At 46.1% G+C, this 20,611-nt stretch overlaps 1 protein-coding gene across 12 annotated transcripts in view; it reads left to right on the forward strand.

Annotated features, from left to right (window-relative positions):
- Nucleotides 1–20,611, forward strand: part of ADGRB2 (adhesion G protein-coupled receptor B2) — a 1,170,899-nt gene that overhangs the window by 922,213 nt on the left and 228,075 nt on the right. For 8 of the 12 annotated variants that reach the window (XM_069622503.1, XM_069622504.1, XM_069622505.1 and 5 more), the window contains 3 exons: nt 1,974–2,040; nt 2,719–2,804; nt 16,985–17,080. In XM_069622503.1, coding sequence (XP_069478604.1) covers nt 1,974–2,040; nt 2,719–2,804; nt 16,985–17,080 — 249 coding nt within the window. The remainder of the gene's footprint in view (nt 1–1,973; nt 2,041–2,718; nt 2,805–16,984; nt 17,081–20,611) is intronic. The other 4 variants (XM_069622506.1, XM_069622512.1, XM_069622510.1 and 1 more) reach the window with 1 other exon arrangement.

The raw sequence follows: 20,611 nt of genomic DNA on the forward strand, positions 1-20,611 counted from the left end.
TTCAAATGTGGCAATGTGGAACAGTTTCGACATTAGTATTGCCAACCTAGACAAATACTATGAGGTCTGGGAGAACAAGATATTGGTTGGATACCATTTTGGGACTAGGGATCAGAAATGTGCAGAAACCATAGAAGATTGTGTCACTGCCCTTAGAGGCCTCGCTATCGAATGTCGTTTTGGTCATTGCCATGATGAACATATTTCGAGACCACCTTATGATTAAGCGCTTGGACAACAGAACAAGGGAGGACTGTGGAAGGAGAGGGATCCATATTTAGAAAGGACAGCTGAGATTGCCAAACAGGTCGAGCACACTGCTCAGTCTATTAAGCAGCTCAGCATTGAGGCAGACAAACCTACCTTAGAGAAAACTGCTGTTGGGATTAGTGTAGTCTCTGGCGCAAGGAGTCAACATCAGGACAAAAAAAGACTAGTGAAATGAAGAGTGGTGATGGCAGAAGGTCCAGGAACTTTGGGGGTGTAAAGGGGAGATCTGGGATTCATGGATCGCCCTAGTGATCTGCAGCAGAAGAAATGTTTTAGATGTGGCAGTTCCCAGCATTTTGCAAATGCAATCGAATCTCCTGCAGTTTATGTGGAATGCCCTTTGTGTGGCATGTCTTGGAGTGTGCAAGAGAATGATTGTGGAGATGAAGATTCGGATCCAGAAACATTTGGCGGTATGAGAGTTATTTAAGTGGTGAATGCAATGATGGGGACAAAACTGAAGAAGCCCAGATCGTTGGTCACGATCAACAGAACTGAAGTATTAATGTTCATTGACAGCGGCGCTGATTACAACTTGATTGGCAAAGTTACCTGGGAATTGAAGTAAGGTTGCTGCGTTCTAAAGAGGTTAATGTCAAGGCCAATGCATATAGAGAAAATCCTATTCACATAATTGGGGAGATGCATGTGGAATTAGTGTTTCAAGGGAGAAATACTATGAGTAAATTTTTGTAATGAATGTTGGTGGAGATTTGCTTTCATGGGGCAGTCAAACAGTTTTGGGGATCAAACGTGATCCCAACGCTAGGCAACCTGCGTATACATCAATGGTGGAAGCGAGACGTGTGTTGCCCAGGAAGGATGGATGATGACATATCGTCATGAGTTCCGCACATCTTTGAGAATAAAGTGGGTTGCCTGGGGAACTGTATGCACAGGATCAGGCTTAAGCACAGTGCAATTCCTGTGGTAGCAAAATTAAGGACTGTGCCGCTGGCGCTAAGGAAGGAAGGAAGTGGAGGTGGAGCTTGAATGCATGGACTTAAGAAAATTAAACGCTGAAAGGGTTAAACGCTGAAAGGTTTCCGCTGCCCAAGATTGATGAATTAATTTAGGGTCTGGCCAGAGCCAAGATATTTTCTTTGCTTGCCCTAAAGTCAGCACATCATCATGACTCATGTGACTTGACTGCAGTCATTGCCCATGTTGCCATGTTTACATATGTGCGTATGCCCTTTGGGCTTCTGTCGGCAGCACGTGTTTTCCAAAGAGAAATGCACACTTTACTGCTGATTCTCCTGGAGTCAAATTCTACCGGGATGAGAATTTGATTTGGGTGAGGGGGAGGGGGGGGTATTTGGAGGATCATGAGCCATTCATTCCCCGACTTCTGGGATTTGTGGAACCTTGTGAAACCCAAACTTTGAAGTTTATTTTATAGTGTGGAGTTGCCTCGAACATTGCCCAGGACTGTCTTCTTTTCCCTGTTTTATGATATGTGAATAGTTTGTTTATGTTTTGTGCCAGTCACCACCGTGGTAGTTTCAGAGTCCCTAGGCTTGCCCAAGTGTTGCTTTACAAGTAAGAATTGGGCTATTTTCAGCAGCAAGTGGTCCGCGCCTCCAAGACTGAACTTTTTGGTAAGACTCCCCTCCCTCCGGAGGCATGGAGACTGGGGTTCCTGCTCATGTTGTGTCCCCTTCCCCTTCTCCTGTTTCTAACAGGCTTTCCATTTTTTGCAGCTGCTGGTTGTCCTTGGAAGGGGGTCTTCTCTATGCATTCGTTGGGCCTGCTGCAGTGATTGTCCTGGTAAGTTTGGTGCTATCTCAGGTTAGATGCTCAGTGAGGGTACGCCTAGGCTTTTATCTGTCTGTAAGATAGTGTCGCTTACTTTAACATTGCTCTAACTCATCACAAGGCACCCATCATGATATGTGTCCATTTCTTTTTTTTCCATCACTTAACATTACTCTGTCATCTCTGATCACTCTCCTCCCCCTCGTAACAATTGGATGCTATGCTTCTCTCATTTGCACGTGTTCCTCTATCTTTGATAACCTAGTACTCTGCCATAGAGACCATGGGTAATGGCAGTGGGCGCAGCGCAGACCTCTGTCCTCATAGCTACTTGTTTTCTCCTTGTGGCTTGGTGTCTCTGAGTTGGATCATGATGTTTTTGAGAACTTGCGTAGCAGGGAACTTGTCCATATCATCCTTGCGCTACCACATTCCTAAACTAGAGGCACTGTCAGCCAATATCACGCTGTATCCCCACGTGAACCCTTCATATTGATGGCATAGGCGGTGCTGGGGGGATGAGAAAGCTTTGAGGGTTGCAGCGTTTCTTTCGAGCCTGTGTGTTGGAGTCGGTTGGCGATGCAAGCTTTTAACCAGGGATCTTTTCTGCTTTACCCCCTCCTTTCACCGCCTTTTCTTTCCCTCTGCTGTCCTTCTTTTTTCTGCCCCCGCTCTCCTCCCTCGCTGCAGGTGAACATGCTGATCGGGATCATAGTCTTCAATAAACTGATGTCCAGGGATGGGATCTCTGATAAGTCGAAGAAGCAACGCGCAGGGTGAGTCACAAAGCTCAGACTTTCTGCCAACTGGTTTTCCACCTTTCTAGCATCGGCTCGTTGTAGAGTCACATCCGTGTGTTACATCCTACACCGTCAGTTCATGGATCACAGAAACCCCTTGTAAAGTTATTTGAATCAGGGTCAATTTTCATAAAGTCACTGAAGCTTTAATCCCAGGTGCAAGAACATTTTTGAATTTTTAAGAGAGTCTTCCGCTGCTCACCTGTGGAATATCTTGTGTTTGGTTCAACCTCTACGCTACATAATCCTGGTACACAAGCTCCCTATTAAGATCTAGACTGAAAGTGATTGTCTGATCCTGAAGGTAGGACTGTCTTTCAGAAGTGGAGGGCTGTTTGGGATCCGCCGATCGCCTACACCCGTAGCAAGCCCCCAAAGAGTCATCTTGGACACTATCATCTGTGACAATTCCATCGACCTTAAGGGTAAATGCTTCCAGTTTTGAAGGAGTTTTACTTCCTTCCTGGTTTGCACCTGAGGATGACCTGTCTTGTCAAGGAGTTACCAGACAATTGCCAATACATTCTGAATCCGCCTAAAATGGACGTCAGAGCTTAGGACGTTTGCCATTGTGTTCTGTGACATGCTTCCGCCCCCCCCCCCTCTTCTCTCACATTTGCTAGCCGGTTGTATAAGAAGCCTGGAGCCTCAGCTTCAGATCCTGCTTTTGTATAAAGTCACCTTACATCTGTCTGAATGACTAGACTAAAATAATTATAGTATTCCTCCCATGGGGCAAGTATGCTGAAGCTGTAATCTGCTGGGGTATCAAGCAGAAGTTCAGAAGGAGGCTCCAGATATATGTGTTGGTGCAGTTACCATAGACCTAGAACTATCTGCCTTTGGAAAGGGTAAATGCTGATGCAGTCCTCATTCACGCTAGTTGTTTCTTCACTAGCACAAGCGGAAACATTTACACTGTTGTATGAAAGGTAACACAGATTTCCAAAGCGATGTACCTACCCCATCATGGTCCATCACTACATCAAAGATTTACCTGGGGCTAATGGAGTGCTGGCGGCCCCCATGGAAGAGGAATGCATGAACGAACTGATGACCGCCGCAATGGTAGAGCAATCAATGAAACAGCATCCAAGTCCTCAGGGCAGAATTAACCTTACACAGTTGAGTGCAAGAGATTATGAAAATGGGCTATTTCCTGTCCTTCTCTGGAAGCACCTCGCTGATGTGTGAGGTCTTGGGTCGTGTGAAAGTCACATCAACCATTTTCTTCATGTCACTCAATCGCTGATCTCACAAAAGGTTACGTGTTATTTCCCAGTCCACGCATAAATTCAATTATCACACTGATTTATCGTATTCAGAGTAGTTAACAACAGCCAAGAAGCCGGCACCGAAGATGATAGACATGTTAGCGTCCGGTTTCTGGCTTCTTCCCTGGATGCCACACTTTTGAGGAGAAACTTGCCAAAAAAAGGCCCCAGAATTGGACAGCAGAATGCAGATAGCTGCGTAGAAACAAGAGTGTTGGGTCTAAAAAGTCAAAGTTCAATTAAATTAAGAAAAATAAACAAAACATGATGCAAAGAGCAGCCAGTGTTGAAAGAGTCCGAACCCGGAGAAGAAGACGCCACCAAAGTCCATAACGACCACCACCTCTGCCCAGTTCACTATGGCAAACTCGGGACTACGTTGCTCTGCACAAAGCTTCACGTTTCAGGGGTCAGACTGTTGAAAAGTCATTTCTGGCATAGCCTAATGTTCAGCTCGAGTGTGGTGGCTTCCTCAATACCTGGATCAGCTCATGGGCTTCCCTTTCAAGCCCTTTTAAGCTGGAAAGTAGATGGTATTTTAACTGTTACTTAAGAAGGAGAGAGTTGAGAAAATGTAAGCTGAGCAGATCTTTTATTGGTGATCTCTGATATCGTTTCCCTGGGACGCTCCCAATGATTAGCGAGTGCACACTTCATCTGGTTGTATTAGCGAGAGCACACTTCATCTGGTTGTATTAGTGAGTGCACACTTCATCTGGTTGTATTAGCGAGTGCACACTTCATCTGGTTGTATTAGCGAGAGCACACTTCATCTGGTTGTATTAGTGAGTGCACACTTCATCTGGTTGTATTAGCGAGTGCACAGTTCATCTGGTTGTATTAGTGAGTGCACACTTCATCTGGTTGTATTAGTGAGTGCACACTTCACCTGGTTGTATTAACGAGTGCACACTTCATCTGGTTGTATTAGCGAGTGCACAGTTCATCTGGTTCTATCGAGATTGGTATGAAATGACAACAGATGTTATTCCCACACTCATTATCAATCGATATATTTTAAACGTTTGCTCTTGAACAAGTGAACTATTACATCCACAAACTTATTAAACAACAAAGCCTATTCCTGAAAGCAAACATGGCAGCACACTTACTGCTGGAGTAGCAGTCGTTCCATCGTTTTGTGTTGCCTGGTAAAATGCAGCGGAACAACAAGTAACATATTTCTTAGTCAAATGTAACTAACGTCACGGATGGCTTCGATTACTTCCAGGCTTCGAAAGATGGTCCAAGGGTTTTTATTTGGAAATCACTCAAAATGGTCTCTAAGGGATTCTCAGTCTCGATCTCATGTGGGCTCCCGCTTACCTAGCCCGGGCTTTCCTAACCCAAGGTTTGGCAAGTGGCAGTCGGTAACCCCTAGAATCTAAAAGCCAGCTACAGGAGAGGGCCTCGAAGCAAAAGCTTTATCTAGCTGGCTCCCTCCAAGGTTCTATCAAGGGGTCCCTAATCGTACACTATCCAGGTTTCCTCTGTAGTAATAATAGTTTTCTTGTGCCTTGTGTCCATTCTTTCCCCCACGTGCTCCATCTCTCGGATCTCACTACTCCTTCCGCCACACCCTCTACTCTCCTCCCCTCTCTTGCTTCTCTGCCTACTATCAACCTCCCAGGCTTCTCATTTTATCTCTCTCTCCTGTCTATGGCTCTGTGTCCTAAACGTACCTTTCTCTTCCAACAACGCCCCCTTTTTCTTCTTCACTCCACTCTCAACACTAACCTCACTAGCGCATTGCACTGTCTCCACACCCTCCTACCATACACTCTCTTTATCACTCTCTATAATTCCTCCCTACACTGCTCTCTCTCTCTCTCTATATATATATATTGTTATCTATGCTTCTCACTCATCTTTACACCCCCCTCACCACAGTACAGTCAAATGGTGCCACACTCTATCACAACCAATACCTCACTTGCACTGTACACCCACTCTTCAGCACTCTGCCACACTGTCTTTCCTCAGCCCGGTCACTCTGTCCCCATCCACACCTCATGACCTCACCTATATACCCCACACTCTCTGTCTCTCAGTCATCTCTCAGTTGGTTTTCTGTTGACCCAAGGTTCACAAGGGTTCCATCTGGGTTTAGTAGGTCGGGTGTTGGGTGTCTTATCTCTGTTTGGCAAGAACAATCTCAGTCCGTTCCATGTCTATTCTGGATTCCTTTCCCCTGGTTCCGACTGCTTTCTTTTTCTTTTTTTGGTTGTGCCTGGGTGCATTCTGGGAGTTGCTGTCCTGAAAAAGACAAACGAGAACTCTGGGCAGAAGACGTACTGGAAGGCATCATGTGACAGGTGGTTGTACCCACATTAGCATCCAACACGTGAGTGGGATTCGGGGACTGGGCTCCCCCCAGCCCCCAACCCTTGCTCTCTGCCTCTGGGACAGGGCCCCTGGTATAGGCCTCTTCCATAAAATCTAGAATAGTCCCTGTACCCCCCCCCCCCGACAGGGATATGTACCAGACCCTGCTTCAGTAACCCACAATGTATAAGTCATGGGCCCTTCTTTTCGCATCACACTCTGTACTACAGGTAACATTCTTCCCACCTCTGATTGGCAACTGATCTGATTTAGCAGTGAAAGTCAAACATCTCATTAAGGCCTTCTGCATGGAGGCCACCTAGTTTGTAAATCCAGTAGGAGTCCTGTTGTTTGTTTTTTCCAGTGGTTCCAACTGCAGCGGTGGTGTTGTGCGTGTTTCAGTATTTGATATTTCAGTTGTGGTACTGTGCTGTTTGCAGGTTTGAAATATAATCCAAGCGATGTGTACCTGGTTTGGGTTCTGATGTTATTTGTATGATATGATTCTTTGCTGCTCTATGGCGTGTTTTGCACACGTAGACCGAGCTACATCAGCACATGAGCAGTTAAACTATGAGTCTTGATGAACTGGAGTTATAAGTCGGAAGCCGTGAAGTGAGACACGCAACACTACGGTTAGTCTTGAACTTACCTTCATCGTTTTAAGGTGGGAACAATGCGTATGGGTGTAAGACCCTCGATAAGAAATTGTGTCATTTCCCTTTTGGTGGTTACCTACGTTCTCCCTCCTTTTCTGTGTGTGATTCCCTGTTCTACAACAGAGGTTTCCAAACGCTGGCCAACTGAAAATCCTGAATCCTATCCTTAAACTGGAATCTGGACAATTGGTCCTTTAATACCGCTTTGCAAGACCATCCCTAGGGGTCTGGGCAAGTGGGACCTCACTGGGAATTACTCTCCTCTTGGGGACAAGGACTCCTATTCCAGAGCGGAGCTCTCAGTCCAAACCACCTTGTCCGCATACATGGATGTGGAATCGACTTTATTATCTCCTGCAGCGACTATGTTTTGCAAAGATCCTTTTTTACATATACTGGCTACAGGCAATGCTGAACACAGCCTGAACGCCATGGTCAGTGAAGAAGGACACTGTTCTGTTTATTCCTGTGATTTGTATAGGAGAGGAAACTCATATGAAGGAAAGGGAGGCGCTACGCAGAGGCGAGCCTCTGCTTCATTGACGTCCTGGAGGGTCTTAGCCACGCTGGGCCGTGGAACAAGTGGCATCTTGGAGGGAGAGCAAGCTGAATGCCTGAGGATTGCATTGTACCCGAGCATGGAGCCGAAGTCGGAGAGGGAGCAGAGACTGAATCGCTGCATCTCATCTGGTGGTGCGACCACCAATGAGTGGTGGTTAGCCCATAACAGATGCCTAGACCAGATCATATCAAGGAGCCTGAGTCCCGGAGCTCCGCACACGTCGGGCAGTAGCTACAGAGACAAGTAGATTCGGGGAAAGCCGACGAAGTTATGTGAGCCTGAGAAACCCAACAGAGAGCATATTGTTACAAGGTATGAAGATTGTGACTAACACCTGGGAAAGCTACCAAGTATATGGCAGCCTGAGAGACCCTAGCATGCAGCTACCCTATGATGGGGATTGACAAAATACAAACATAGTAATTAACCACTGTGAAAGCTATCCAGGTCACAGGAGCCCGAGAAGCTGGACTGTGCAAATATCCAATGAAAGGGGGAGTGATACAAATATGAACATTGAGAATAACAGCTGGGAAAGATATCAAGATTACAGAAGCCTGAGAAACCAGAGCGTGCAACTACCCTATGATGGCGATTGATAAAATCAAACATTGCGAATAACATCTGGGAAAGCTACCAAGGCTACGGGAGCCTGAGAAACCTGAGGATGCAAATATCCTATGAAAGGGGGATGGGGGAAGAGTTATGAACACTTTGAATCAAGGCTGAGAAGGCAACAGAAGGTACAGTACTCTGATAGGACAGGGTGGGTGGACAGCCGCCCTATGTGAAACAACTTGGGTGAAAGAAAATAACTTTTATGAGGATAACAGGACTTTGGGAAAACGCAGTGCCTCGAAGGAGGATCATTTTTTGTTTGTTTAGAAGAAATCCTGGAGGAATGGAAATGTTCACAAAAAGAGACAGTTTTCATTATTAACAGAAGAGAGTGAACCCCATACTACAAAGACTGGAAAGAAAAAGGAAAGTTGAAACCCAAGAACCCAGCAAGTATAAATTGGGCCAGGCACTACTGAGGCTATTGTGGAAAGCCTCACCTTTCCCTTTTAGTTAGATGTTGTTTTCTAAAGTGGTAGGGCCAGTTAGTTGGATAGGATTTGGACCGAAGAACTTTATATTGGACTTGAAAGTACACCCTTAGTTTTTCTTTTACTAGGTAGGGAACTTGCCTCATAGCAATAGGGCTAGTTAGGCATTGTGGGTCTTTTATTTTAATACAACTCCTTGAAAATGACCTCTAATCATCCAAGTTCTTCTTCTGGTTCAGCACAGCTGTCGTGAGCCGAGTGCACCCATACTACATCCAAATAATTGGCCAAAATCAATGATCTCACAGTTCCCTCTCCTTTATAAGGGCATGCCCATGTTAGGTGAACAGTTTCTAGGTGGGTTACCCAGATTCTGGGTCTTCCCCTCATCCTCTCTGCTTTCACCATGTCCACTCCCTTTAGGCATCTTCTAGCTGGTGTGGACTTTTTTCCGCCTTCTCCGAGTTGTGCTCTTACTTTGGCTCCTGGTCCTGGACCTCTCCCAGGACAGTTGGGAGGCCTTCCTGGTCTGCACGTAGCCTCTGTCTCAGGACTTTCTGGTGTATTGATTTAGGACAGTCTCTCGTAGGTTTCAGTTCATGGCTTTAAGGCGTTAGGTCCTAGGCTTGTTATTCTTGGCGTCCTGCACAGATCTGTCTTCCTCCATGGTATTCCTCTTTGGACTGTTTTCTCCCCAGGCCTTTGGTATTCTTGCCTCCTCATCTGACCTGCTTCCCTCCCTTGTGTTAGGTCTGAGGGGATGGACGGCCTGCTTGAGCTCTTCTCTGGCTGGTGTCAGACCCCCACAGGACCTTCTTGGTAACCTATGACATGATATGTATTCTTCCCCCCTTTTCTGGGGCATTTTAAGAAGACAATATTGTTATGTTCCTCCTACCGCAGGCAGTGCTTGGAACCTGAGGCTTGCAAGTGGAGGACATTGATTGGACCTCTAATTCTCAGAGGATTAAGGACAGAGACTGCTCTGGCTTCCCTTCAGTGATACTAGCATTCCCACAGGCCCTTCCTTCTCCCAGAGCCAAGCAGGGCTCCACCAGACTGCGGTTCGCTGCGATTCCTCCTTCCTCTGGTTCGTCTATGGGTGCAAGGGAGCAGAAACCGACACTTTTGCATCCCTGGGGAATCGGTCCATGGCTGGCCTTTCCCAGTCCCTTCTATCTTCCTCCCTTTCTACCCATTGGTTAGTTCCCCTGGGATTTTGATTCCTCCCCCCAAGGGACTGTGAGAGTTTAAAGGATGCCACAGTAGTCAGCGCCATCATGGATTCTGCCCTGTGGGGGTACTCCCCGTCACATGAAACTGCTTCTTCCTGGCTTTGTCTGCTCGCTCTGTGATAGGAGTTGCTAACATGCTTCTATCTCCTAGTCTTCAGTCAGATGATGCTTGTCCGCACCCAAGGTAAATGCTGTATGCATGTGTCGTGAAATGGCGCTTGCCTGTTTCGTTTCAGCGTGACAGGTAAGCACTGCAGGTTGCAGCCTCCTTAATAATATTCCATATTTCCTCTGAGTGTTCGGCCTCTCATCGATTCAAACCAGGAGGCGAGGCTTCCTGGGGCCTTTACTTCACTCTGTCTCCATATTCCCTCAGTGGGAAGGGTTACTGTGCCTCGTGGCGATCAGGGAGCCAATGGGATCTCACCTCAATCAACCATGGGGGGTGGGGGGCCTCCCCATCCCTAAAGGCCCTATACTCTGACAGATAAATATGAGGATTTTGAGGAACTCACCACAATTATGATTTCTCCCCTCGTTGGTGGATGTCAATCTATTGGTCCTTCAATCTTGTTGCAGCAACTGCAATTTGAACAGGGTTCCTGGTCCCAGAGTCCTTTGAGTTTGGTTTTCAGTTGCCCTACTGATGTTGGCTTTAAATAAAAAGTCACAAAGTCTTTTGAAGGCTAAAATGTTGTTTTTTCGCTGGAATGCTCTCCCTAGTTCATGGTCTTTATCCTATTTGTCCAACATTTCAGTATGGTGGATATAACTTGCCTGCTCATCGACCCAGATTCCGTTCCACATCTGACTGCATTCCTGCATTGCAGCCTCTTATTCTGTGTCAGTTACATAGTTCTGTTAGCTTGTCTTGCAACTTTTGCAGCAGTATTCAATAAGCTGTTGTGGATAATGTCTTTCAGATTCACACACACGTGTTCCCCTCCTTCCTCAAACCTTGCAATCTCTCAAGCGATCTGACTGATTCTTCGGAATTGCTATTGTGGCCATGATCTTTTCATTAGCTCCCGGTCTTGGACCCTTAACATTTCAATCATAATGCGGTCGGTGACTTTGCAAAATTGCTTCGTGGTTCTGAAGTGAAGTTTTTTTCTGAATCCAGAAATGTAACTGTTTCTGTGCGGGTGGTGGCTGTTGCCAAAGTGGTTTGATGTAAACAACTTAATCTCTGCACAGAATTGTCCAGACTTGCTTTGCTTCCAAAAGGTCATCAATAGAACTGCTCCAATGGATAACTAACCATTAGCAACCACTTTGCAGACACGTCTACTGATGTTCAAATTATTCCATGTGTATAGTTACATAATTGGATGGTTACTTCGCTCCCATCAATGGTCCTTCCTGCTGGCAAAAAAAAAAGATGTGACGTAACGAAAAGAAACAGTGTGGTAATGAAACGATAGTTAAGTTACGAGATGCGCAAGACTAAATTCCTCTTTTTTTGTTGTAGTTTTTTATGTGCGAGTGCATCCATAAATCATAGACATGATGTTCACACAGGGAACACAGAGTGGTGTAGCGCTTCCCACTAACCTGTTTGCTTTCTCGAATATATTTATTGTTTGACGGAGTGGGAGTATGAATTCTTACACTCTTTCTGACCTTTATGTTAATAGGGTGTCCGATGTGGAGAAGATGCTCCAAGCGCCCTGCGAAGAAAGTTGTGGTGGCATAAGTCAGATTTGTGAATAGCTGAAATCTGAATAAAAAAATTGATTTTCACATTTGTGGACTAATTCACTGATAAGATCATAATCAAACAATTGCCAATATGGGTGTAAAACACTTTAATGCAACTCGAGTCCATGAACATGAACAGTTACTGTTAAATCCATTTAGGTGAAATGTGCAAGGCTGCCACATGGCTGTTGTTTCACACCTCAGAAACACCTCACTTTTATGTACCATTGTATTGACCTGTACTGTGACGAATCGGAGGATGTCATCCCTTCTCCCCTAGGCAAGACCTCTCCCATGTGGCCAGGGCCGTGCGTCCAAAGTGCAATAGGGCCCCTGGGCGTGGTGCGCTGAAGGAGGATCACATGGGGGAGGAACCCCCTTATGGGATTGGGGACGACCATGCTCAGACAACAAAGTTAGTACACCTAAACCATTCCCCCTTGGGAAATCCGCCTTCACCCCAAAGTCTGCTATTGTCAGGTTCGTCCACTTACATACTTGATAATATTAAAAACCCTGAGAATGCAAGTTATGCTGCATATGGCTCTATCTCAAGTATTGGAAAATCTAATATGTTTGCCATGATTAAAACATTGTAGAAGGCAAAGTATGTTGCATATCACTCTACTTCAAGTATTGGAAAACCTAATGTACTTGGCAAGATTCAAACATTAAAGAATGCAAAGCATCTTACATCTGGCTCTATGGAATGTGATAAGAGGTCAATGATGACCAGGAGTCCAATGATCACTGTGGAGAAACAGAATGAGCGTTCTAGCTTCTCAATGACTGAGAAGAAGATGATGATCAGGAGTCCAACGATCACATCACTATGGAGAAACCGAATGAGCACTCTAGCTTCTCAATGACTGAGAAGAAGATGATGATCAGGAGTCCAAGGATCACTATGGATAAACAGAATGAGCACTCTAGCTTCTCAATGACTGAGAAGAAGATGATGATCAGGAGTCCAAGGATCACTATGGAGAAACAGAATGAGCGTTCTAGCTTCTCAATGACTGAGAAGATGATGATCAGGAGCCCAAGGAGAAAAAGGATGAGCACTCTAGCTTCTCAATGACTGAGAAGAAGAAGATGATCAGGAGTGCAAGGATCACTATGGAGAAACAGAAAAAGCACGCTAGCTTCTCAATGACTGAGAAGAAGATGATGATCAGGAGTCCAATGATCACATCACTATGGAGAAACAGAATGAGCGCTCTAGCTTCTCAATGGCTGAGAAGAGGATGATGATCAGGAGTCTCCATAGCACTCTAGCTTCTCAATGACTGAGAAGAAGATGATGATCAGGCGTCCAAGGATCACTATGGAGAAACCAAATGAGCGCTCTAGCTTCTCAATGACTGAGAAGAAGATGATGATCAGGAGTCCAAGGATTACTATGGAGAAGCAGAATGAGCATGCTAGCTTCTCAGTGCCTGAGAAGAAGAAGATGATCAGGAGTGCAAGGATCACTATGGAGAAACAGAATAAGCACTCTAGCTTCCCAATGACTGAGAAGAAGATGATGATCCGGAGTCCAAGGATCACTCTGGAGAAGCAGAGTGAGCGCTCTAGCTTCTCAACTAATGTGATTGGCCCAAAGCAACTCCATTTTCTAATGCAGGAGTTCAAACATGCCACAGCTGCGATGCAATAGGAGAGCTATCCTCCAGGAAGGAATCCGGTGAGCCGTGCAGCAGTGAAAGGGATGCAAGCCAGCAGGAGGAAAAAGCAGAGAGCGGAGGACGAGAAGCTGTGCAGGGTCCAAGAAGCAAGGACTGCTCAGCTGTTGGCGTGTGAAACCTCTGGGCATCCAGAGCACTGGGTAAGTGTCCATGAGAGAGGACACACCGCCGGAGAGAAGTAGACATCAGGAGAACTGCTGCAGACCGCGATGAAGCTCCGAACGCTACAGGAGCCTCAAGAGACGCAGCAGCTGCTCGGGTAACGCTGGGACCTACCAGAGAGAAGCAAACAGGTACACGGCTTACCTGAGTGGTGCTGGAGGTCCGTGGGAGCAAGGGGGTGAAGGCAGAAGTCCTGAGAGCCCTCATCTCTTACTGATCAATGTTTGATATTCACTTCAAAACTGGGAAGTCTTTTAGAGCCGGTGATGATGAAGGAGGAATTACTTATCTTAATACTCTTCTGTACAAGTACTTGCAGTGCTGTACCTCTGTACCTTCCCAATGTTGTTAATTGTTTCTGGCACTAACATTGCACAAGGTACTGCTATTCTAAATCCATCACCTTGTCCAAGTAGAAAAGCAAAATGGATACAATGCTGCATGACTAGATTTCTAGAGAAATGTTCCCAGCGAAAATCATGGTTTACTATGTTAGGGCAATTTCTAAGTAGAATAGTTTGGGAGGGATGTTTTCTAAAGTAAATCTAAGGACACGTGTTACAGGTAAGTAACTTCTCTGTGTTTGTGCTGGGGCGCGCTAATAGGGTCCCTTGCTCAGTGTCTACTCAGGCTGTGTCACTGCCATATGCCTTCACCAGGCCACGTTATGCTTATAGCACTAGCCAGTTGTTTCTGAGCAGTAGCCAACTATGGATTAAGTAACTGTGACGACTGATTTGCGACTTCTCGCCCCCAGCTGGACTGGCTCATGGTATGCTTGAAGTCTGGCCCCATCCTAAAGGTAGCTCTGCCTCTCCTTCTGTCTGGATTTTGCTGTCCATCCCTAGCTGTTCTGAACACACCGATTCAGGCAGCTTTGCTAACCAACCCTTCCTTCCTAGCTTATGCCTGCTTCTGTTCTATTATTCCTTCTTGTGCTGATCAGATTTTCTACATTTGCTTCCTCTTTTGCTTACTTCTTCTTTTCTATGTATTCATCTGACTGCCTTTTATATCTTCCCTTTCATTTAATAATTTCTTTGTACATAATTATTTTCCAGTTGTCACAATTCTCTTATTTTCCTTCAGATGTATTTATCTACCATTGCTTTCCTTTTCAATGTTTCTACCAGCTTCCCTCTCCTGTCTCTACCTGTTTCTCTCTCCTTCTGTCTCAATCTACTATTCTCTCCCCTTCCGTGGCTTCTCTTTCCCTCTCTCTAGATTCTTCTCACTTCACATGGTTTTCTTTCATCTCTACATGTCTCTCTCTGCCTGCTTCTATCTGTCTACCTACTTTTCTTCCCTCTCTCTACCTGCATTTCTCACTCTGTGTCAGCGTGTTTCTCTCTCCCTCTATCTTTACCTGCTTTCTTCTCCCTTTCTACCTTCCATTCTCTCCCATTGTCTCTACCTGCTTTTCCATCTGCCTGCTTCTCTCTCCTCCTCTCTCTACTTGATTATTTCCCCACTGTCTACCTGCTTCTCGCTCTCCCAGTCTCTCCCTGTTTCTCTTTCCCTCTCTCTCTCTCTGCTTCTCCCTCCCATTGTCTCTTCTGGCTTATCACTCCCTCTCTCCGCTTGCTACTCTCTCCCCTGTGCCTGTCCGTTTTTCTCTCCCTCTGTCTCTACCTGTTTCTCTCTCCGTCTGCCTCTACCCGGTTTTCTTTCTGTACCTGCTTCTCCCACCTTCTGTCTCTACCTGCTTCCCTCTCACTCTGGCTACTGGTTTCTTGATCCCTCTATTTCTACCTATTTCTCTCTCCTTCTCTCGCTACATGTGTCTCCATACATTTCTACCCGATTCTCTCTGCCCTGTTTCATCCAGCATCTTCTGCCAGTCTTTCTCTTCCTGCTTCTCTCCCTCTCTGTCTCTACATGCTTCTTAAACTTTTCACCTATTTGTGTCTCTATCTGTGTCTCTAGCCGTTTCTCACGCACTCTGTCGGCCTGTTTCGTGTTCCCTCTCTCCCAGCATGTTTCTCGTTTCCTCTGTCTGTGCATGTTTCCCTTTTTCTGCCTCGACATGTCTCTGTCTCTAACTTCTCTCTTTCCATCTGTTACTACACGTTTCTCTCTTTCCCTGTCCCTACCAGTTTCTTGGTCTCGCTGTCTGTCTCTCTTCCTCTACCTGTTTCTCCTTTTGTCTCTACCTGCTTTTCTCTCCCCCGCTAACGGCACCTCACTCTCTCTCTCTACATGCTTCACACTCCTGTCTGCAAATGTGTCTTGCTCCCTCTGCCTCTACTTGCTTCTCGCTCCCTCTTTTGCCCATTGTTTTTCTTCCTTCTATCTCTGTTTATCTCTCTGTCTCTCTTCCTGCTTCTAACTGTCTACCTACGTATCTTCTCTTTCTCTACCTGTTTTTCTCCCTCTGTTTCAGCATGTTTCTCTCTCTATCTTTACCTGCTTCTTTCTCTCTCTCTCTCTCTCTCTCTACCAGCATTTCTCTTCCATTGTCTTCAGTGCTTCTCACTCCATCTGCCTGCTTCTCTCTCTACCTGCTTCTTTCCTCTTGTTTCTCTATGCTTCTCTTCCCCTTTCTCTCCCTGCTTCTCCGTCCATCTGTCTCTTTCTGCATATCCTTCCCTGTGTCTCTGCTTGCTATTCTCTTCCCTGCCCCTATCCATGTTCTCTCCCAACTCTCCCCGCTTCCCTCTCCCTCGGACTCTGTACATTTCTTTCTCCTTTTACCTCTACGCAGTTTTCTCTCTTTCGTTCTCTACCTGCTTCCCTCTTCCACTGGCTACCTGTGTCTTGTCCATCTGTTTCTACCTGCTTCTCACTCTTTCTACCTATGTGTGTCTCCCTGCCTCTGTCTCTACTTGTTTCTCATGCCCTCTGTCTGACTGTTTCTCACACCCGCTGTCTACCTATTTCTCATGCCCTCTGTCTACCTATTTCTCATAGACTCTGTTTACCTATTTCTCATGCCCTCTGTCTACCCGTTTCTCGCTCCCTCTATCTGATCCTGTTTCTCGCTCCCTCTATCTCAGCCTTTTTCTAGCTCCCTCTGTCTCACCATGTTTCTCGCTCCCTCTATCTCCGCCTGTTTCTTTCTCCTTCTATCTCAGCTTATTTCTTTCTCCCTCTATCGCTGCATGTTTTAACTCCCTGTGCCCACTGCCCATTTTGCACTTCCTCTGTCTCTACATGTTTCTCTTTTGCTTTGTCCCTACATGGTTCTCCCTTTGTCTCTATCATCTTCTCTCTCTTTCTATTACTACATGTTTCTCGCTCCCACTGGCTGTAGCCTTTTCTCTCTTCTTCTGGCTCTACCTGTTTCTCCCTCCATCACCACCTGTTGTTTCTCCATATCCATGTTTTTTTGGTTAGTTCTTAGCCATTCCTGCTCCCCTCCTCCCCAAGAACGTGCCTTTCTGGATTGTTCTCCCCTCTTAGTTTTCACTGTTTTCCTCTCTTCTTCTCATGTCTAACCTTTCTCCGTTTTTTCCCTGCTGCATGTGTGTGTGGCGGTGCATCCTGTGTCTCATGGTGCAGTGGGAAACAGCCCTGCGGTAGCCTGCTGCTTCAATGTTCCAAGCGCAGAGTGATCTCCAGCCCGGCTCTGTCCGCCGCCACCGCCAGCAACGCCATGTTAGTCTCACCCACTTTGGCTTCTCTTCATTTCTCAATGTCTTGTTTTCGTGGTGACTTGTAAAAGCAACATCCCTCAGGCAATCACGGGGCCCTTCCTTATTTTAATTGCATCAGTATTTAAAAGGCATGTTTATTTGTTATTCTATGGGCAAGTTGGAGTTCACATTGCCAGGCTGAGAGAGTCCATGATCTGGTGTAACTGGGAATCTCCACACCCCATCACTGTGGCTGTGTGAACTAGGAGCTCATGGTAAATGAATGAGTACACTTACTTACTTACTCACATAGCGCAAGCTACCCAAAGGGCCTTTTGTCACCACAGTGGGTAGTAAAAACTCATCACTTAACACAGCTTCAGGTTCGTTCCAGATCTAACAAGAGTCTAGAAGCATGGATGCACCTATGACTTGACTCCTCCCAGCTCTAAGGAAAGGGTGGAGCAACCCACAACTGACAATACCAACTATAACGCTGGACTGTAAACCCCCAAACACCACCTGAATGGCCACAGCTGAGACTAAAACTCGTCCGGAGCTGACTATCCCAGCTATAACATAAGACTGTAACTCCTCACAAATAACTTGTCCCAGCTACGACCAGAGCCCCCTACATCTGAGTCATCCCAGATGTAACCCAATACCAGAACTACCCACATCTGACTGATCCCTTATGACCTAAGACCATACCCCACACCAACACTGGCTCTAGCCAAGACTGAGATCCCCGCTTCTAACTCATCCTACTTATAACATAAGACCAGGACCTCCAACCCCTAACTCATCCCAACTATAACCCAAGACCGGAAATGCCCACCCCTGACTAATCAAAGCTATAATCAACCTAAATGTATCCACGTCTGCTCCATGCCACCTGTCACCAGGGACTGAACTATCACAACAGACTGACACCAGCTATAACCAGAGATTTAAAAAAAACACTCCAGATTGACTTGAGCTGAGCTGTACCTAGTAATTGGAGCATCCACTCCAGACTGCTCCAGCTCTGCCCATAGACTAAGAAGTCTATTCCCGGCTGGCCCAAGCTGTACCCATAGATTGGAACATTCACAGTAAATGACACCACCTGGTTCCAGAGACTGGACCATCACACCAGACGGACCCCAGCTGTACCCATGGAGTAGGACATTTATTCCAGACTAACCCCAGCTGTACCCTAATACTGGTAAATCCACTCCAGAATGACAGCTGCACCCATAGGTGGGAACATGTATTCCAGACTGATCCCAATTGTACCCATAGACTGGAAAATCCAGTCCAGACTGGCTGCAGGTGTACCCAGAGATTTAAATGTACACTCCAGATTGACCTTGCAATCTGCTCATAAATGGATACATTTACTCAATCTTGACTCCAGCTGTGGCCTGAGATTGAAACATCCACTCCAAAGTAACCCTCACCTGTACCCATAAACTGGAGCATGTACTCCATACAAACCCCAGCTGTACCCATCGACTGGAATTCCACTCGAGACTGGAACCAAGTGTACCCAAAGCCTGGAACGTTGACTCCAAACAGTCCACAGCCATTCCCAAAGACTAGTATTCACTGCAAGCCAATACTGGTTTACCAAGAGACTGGGAAACCACTCCTGACTAGCTCATGGTGTATCAAGACTGGCCCCACCTGTACCCAAAGACTGGTACCACCTATACCCAAGGACTGGTACATCTACTGCAAACTGACTCCAACTGTACCCAAAAACTGTGAAATCCACTCCTGACTGGCTGCAGGTTTACTAAGAGATTGAACCATTCCCTATACACTGATTCACATGTACCCAAAGTCTGGACCATCTACTCCAGACTGATCCCAGCTGTACCCATAGATTTCCAAATCCACTCCAGACTGCTGTCAGCTGTAGCCAGAGACTTGTAAATACACTCCAGACTGATGTAGGCTGTTCCCAGAGACTCAAACATCCACTATAGACTGGTCCATGGTGTACGCATAGACTGGAATACCCACACCAAACATCACCAGAGCCGTACTCAAAAACTGGGAAATCCACTCTAGACTGGTCCAAACTGTGCACTGTGAGGAGGTAGAAATGAGATGCGGACACAGAGTTGGCCATAAACCGTTATCAAAACAAAAAGGGGTTGAAAAATCCCTCACTGTCCCTATTGTGGGAGGTATTTCCCTGCCTAAAACAAAACTAAAGGGCTGTCCAATTTCAAGATGTCCAAAGCAAAAACGTCCTGTGTCTGAAACACTATCCTGGCCCTCACACTCCATAAATTAACTTGAGGGTGAAAAAGGGAATGTCTTTGGGTTTGAAAAGTGTACAAATGTTCAAAAACAAAAGAAAAAGGGGCATCTCCAACACAAACGTTCCAAAGGGATAAAGTTCACAGTTCCAGGGGATGACTCCCTCCCCCTGGATTTCTCTTCACTGTACTTTAAACTTTTTAAGGATATGAGTTTTCCTTGGGCTTCTTCTGGTCAGCAAAACAACTTGTATGCAAGACAACTTGGCTGTTAGTCTTAATTCTGCTTGTATATCTGGTGTACTCTCCTGCCAGGTGTCTTCTCTTTATTATGATTGCAATACAGTATTTGGCTTTACCTGATGTATCCTTATCAGGACTCCCTCATGTGATTTGCTTTACACATACTCTCCTGCCAGGACCTTCCTTTCTGCTTTACTTGACACTATTTCAACTTGAATCTGCCTGGTATACTCTCCGGCAGAGCTTCTCACATGCTTCCCTCAATACTCTTGTAACTTGTGTCTGCCTGGTATAGTCGCCTAACAAGACTTTCTCTTATACTTCACTGGGCACACTTGCAAACTTAACAATATTTTATATTTCTGTAATGTCTCTTTACCAAATATTGAGTCTCCCATTCTCTCTCATATCCTTCATGTACTCTTATTTTCCTTGGGTAGGGTTGCTGACATGCCCCGGTGTCCCAGCTTCCCTTGGGTGGACTTACCGGCTCTCTGTGGAGTGCATTAGATCTCCTGCGGGAATCATGCAGTGGCTCTTCATCCCATTCCTTATTCCTAGGTTTGGCTCCTCTGCTTTGTGGCTTCCGCGTCCATCGCGGCTCTTGCTGGCTGCTCTGGGTTTCTAAGTGCTTGAGAGGCGTGGTGGCTGATTTCAGTGCCTGCATATCCCGTGAAGTCTTTCCTCTCTTGCTGTCCTCACAGCGGACCGGCTCCTGCTGTCTACTATCCTCAACCTCCTCTGTCAGTTGGTTCACTCCTTGGACTTATCTACAGCACCGCAGTCCCTCGCTCGCCACCGAGAGGATGGGAGTCTCACAGTCAGCGAGTCAGCGTCTTCTCTCCGTCAGCTGGCTCAGAGGTTTAAATGTCCCGGCATCAAGTGTGCACTCGCAACCACTAGAGCGCAGCTTATGCTTCTGGCCTCTATCGATCTTCATAGCTCAGCTTCCTCTTCATAGTACTTTTACATCCAGGGAAAGAGAAATCCGCTCTTGATGACTTGTATGCAGAGTATGGGAAGGTATTCTCAGTAGCTTTCAAGGGGGAGGTGGCGAG

The sequence above is a fragment of the Ambystoma mexicanum genome, chromosome 11 (genome assembly GCF_040938575.1).
Source record: "Ambystoma mexicanum isolate Mex_15411 chromosome 11, UKY_AmexF1_1, whole genome shotgun sequence".
In the NCBI taxonomy this organism is placed as follows: domain Eukaryota; kingdom Metazoa; phylum Chordata; class Amphibia; order Caudata; family Ambystomatidae; genus Ambystoma; species Ambystoma mexicanum.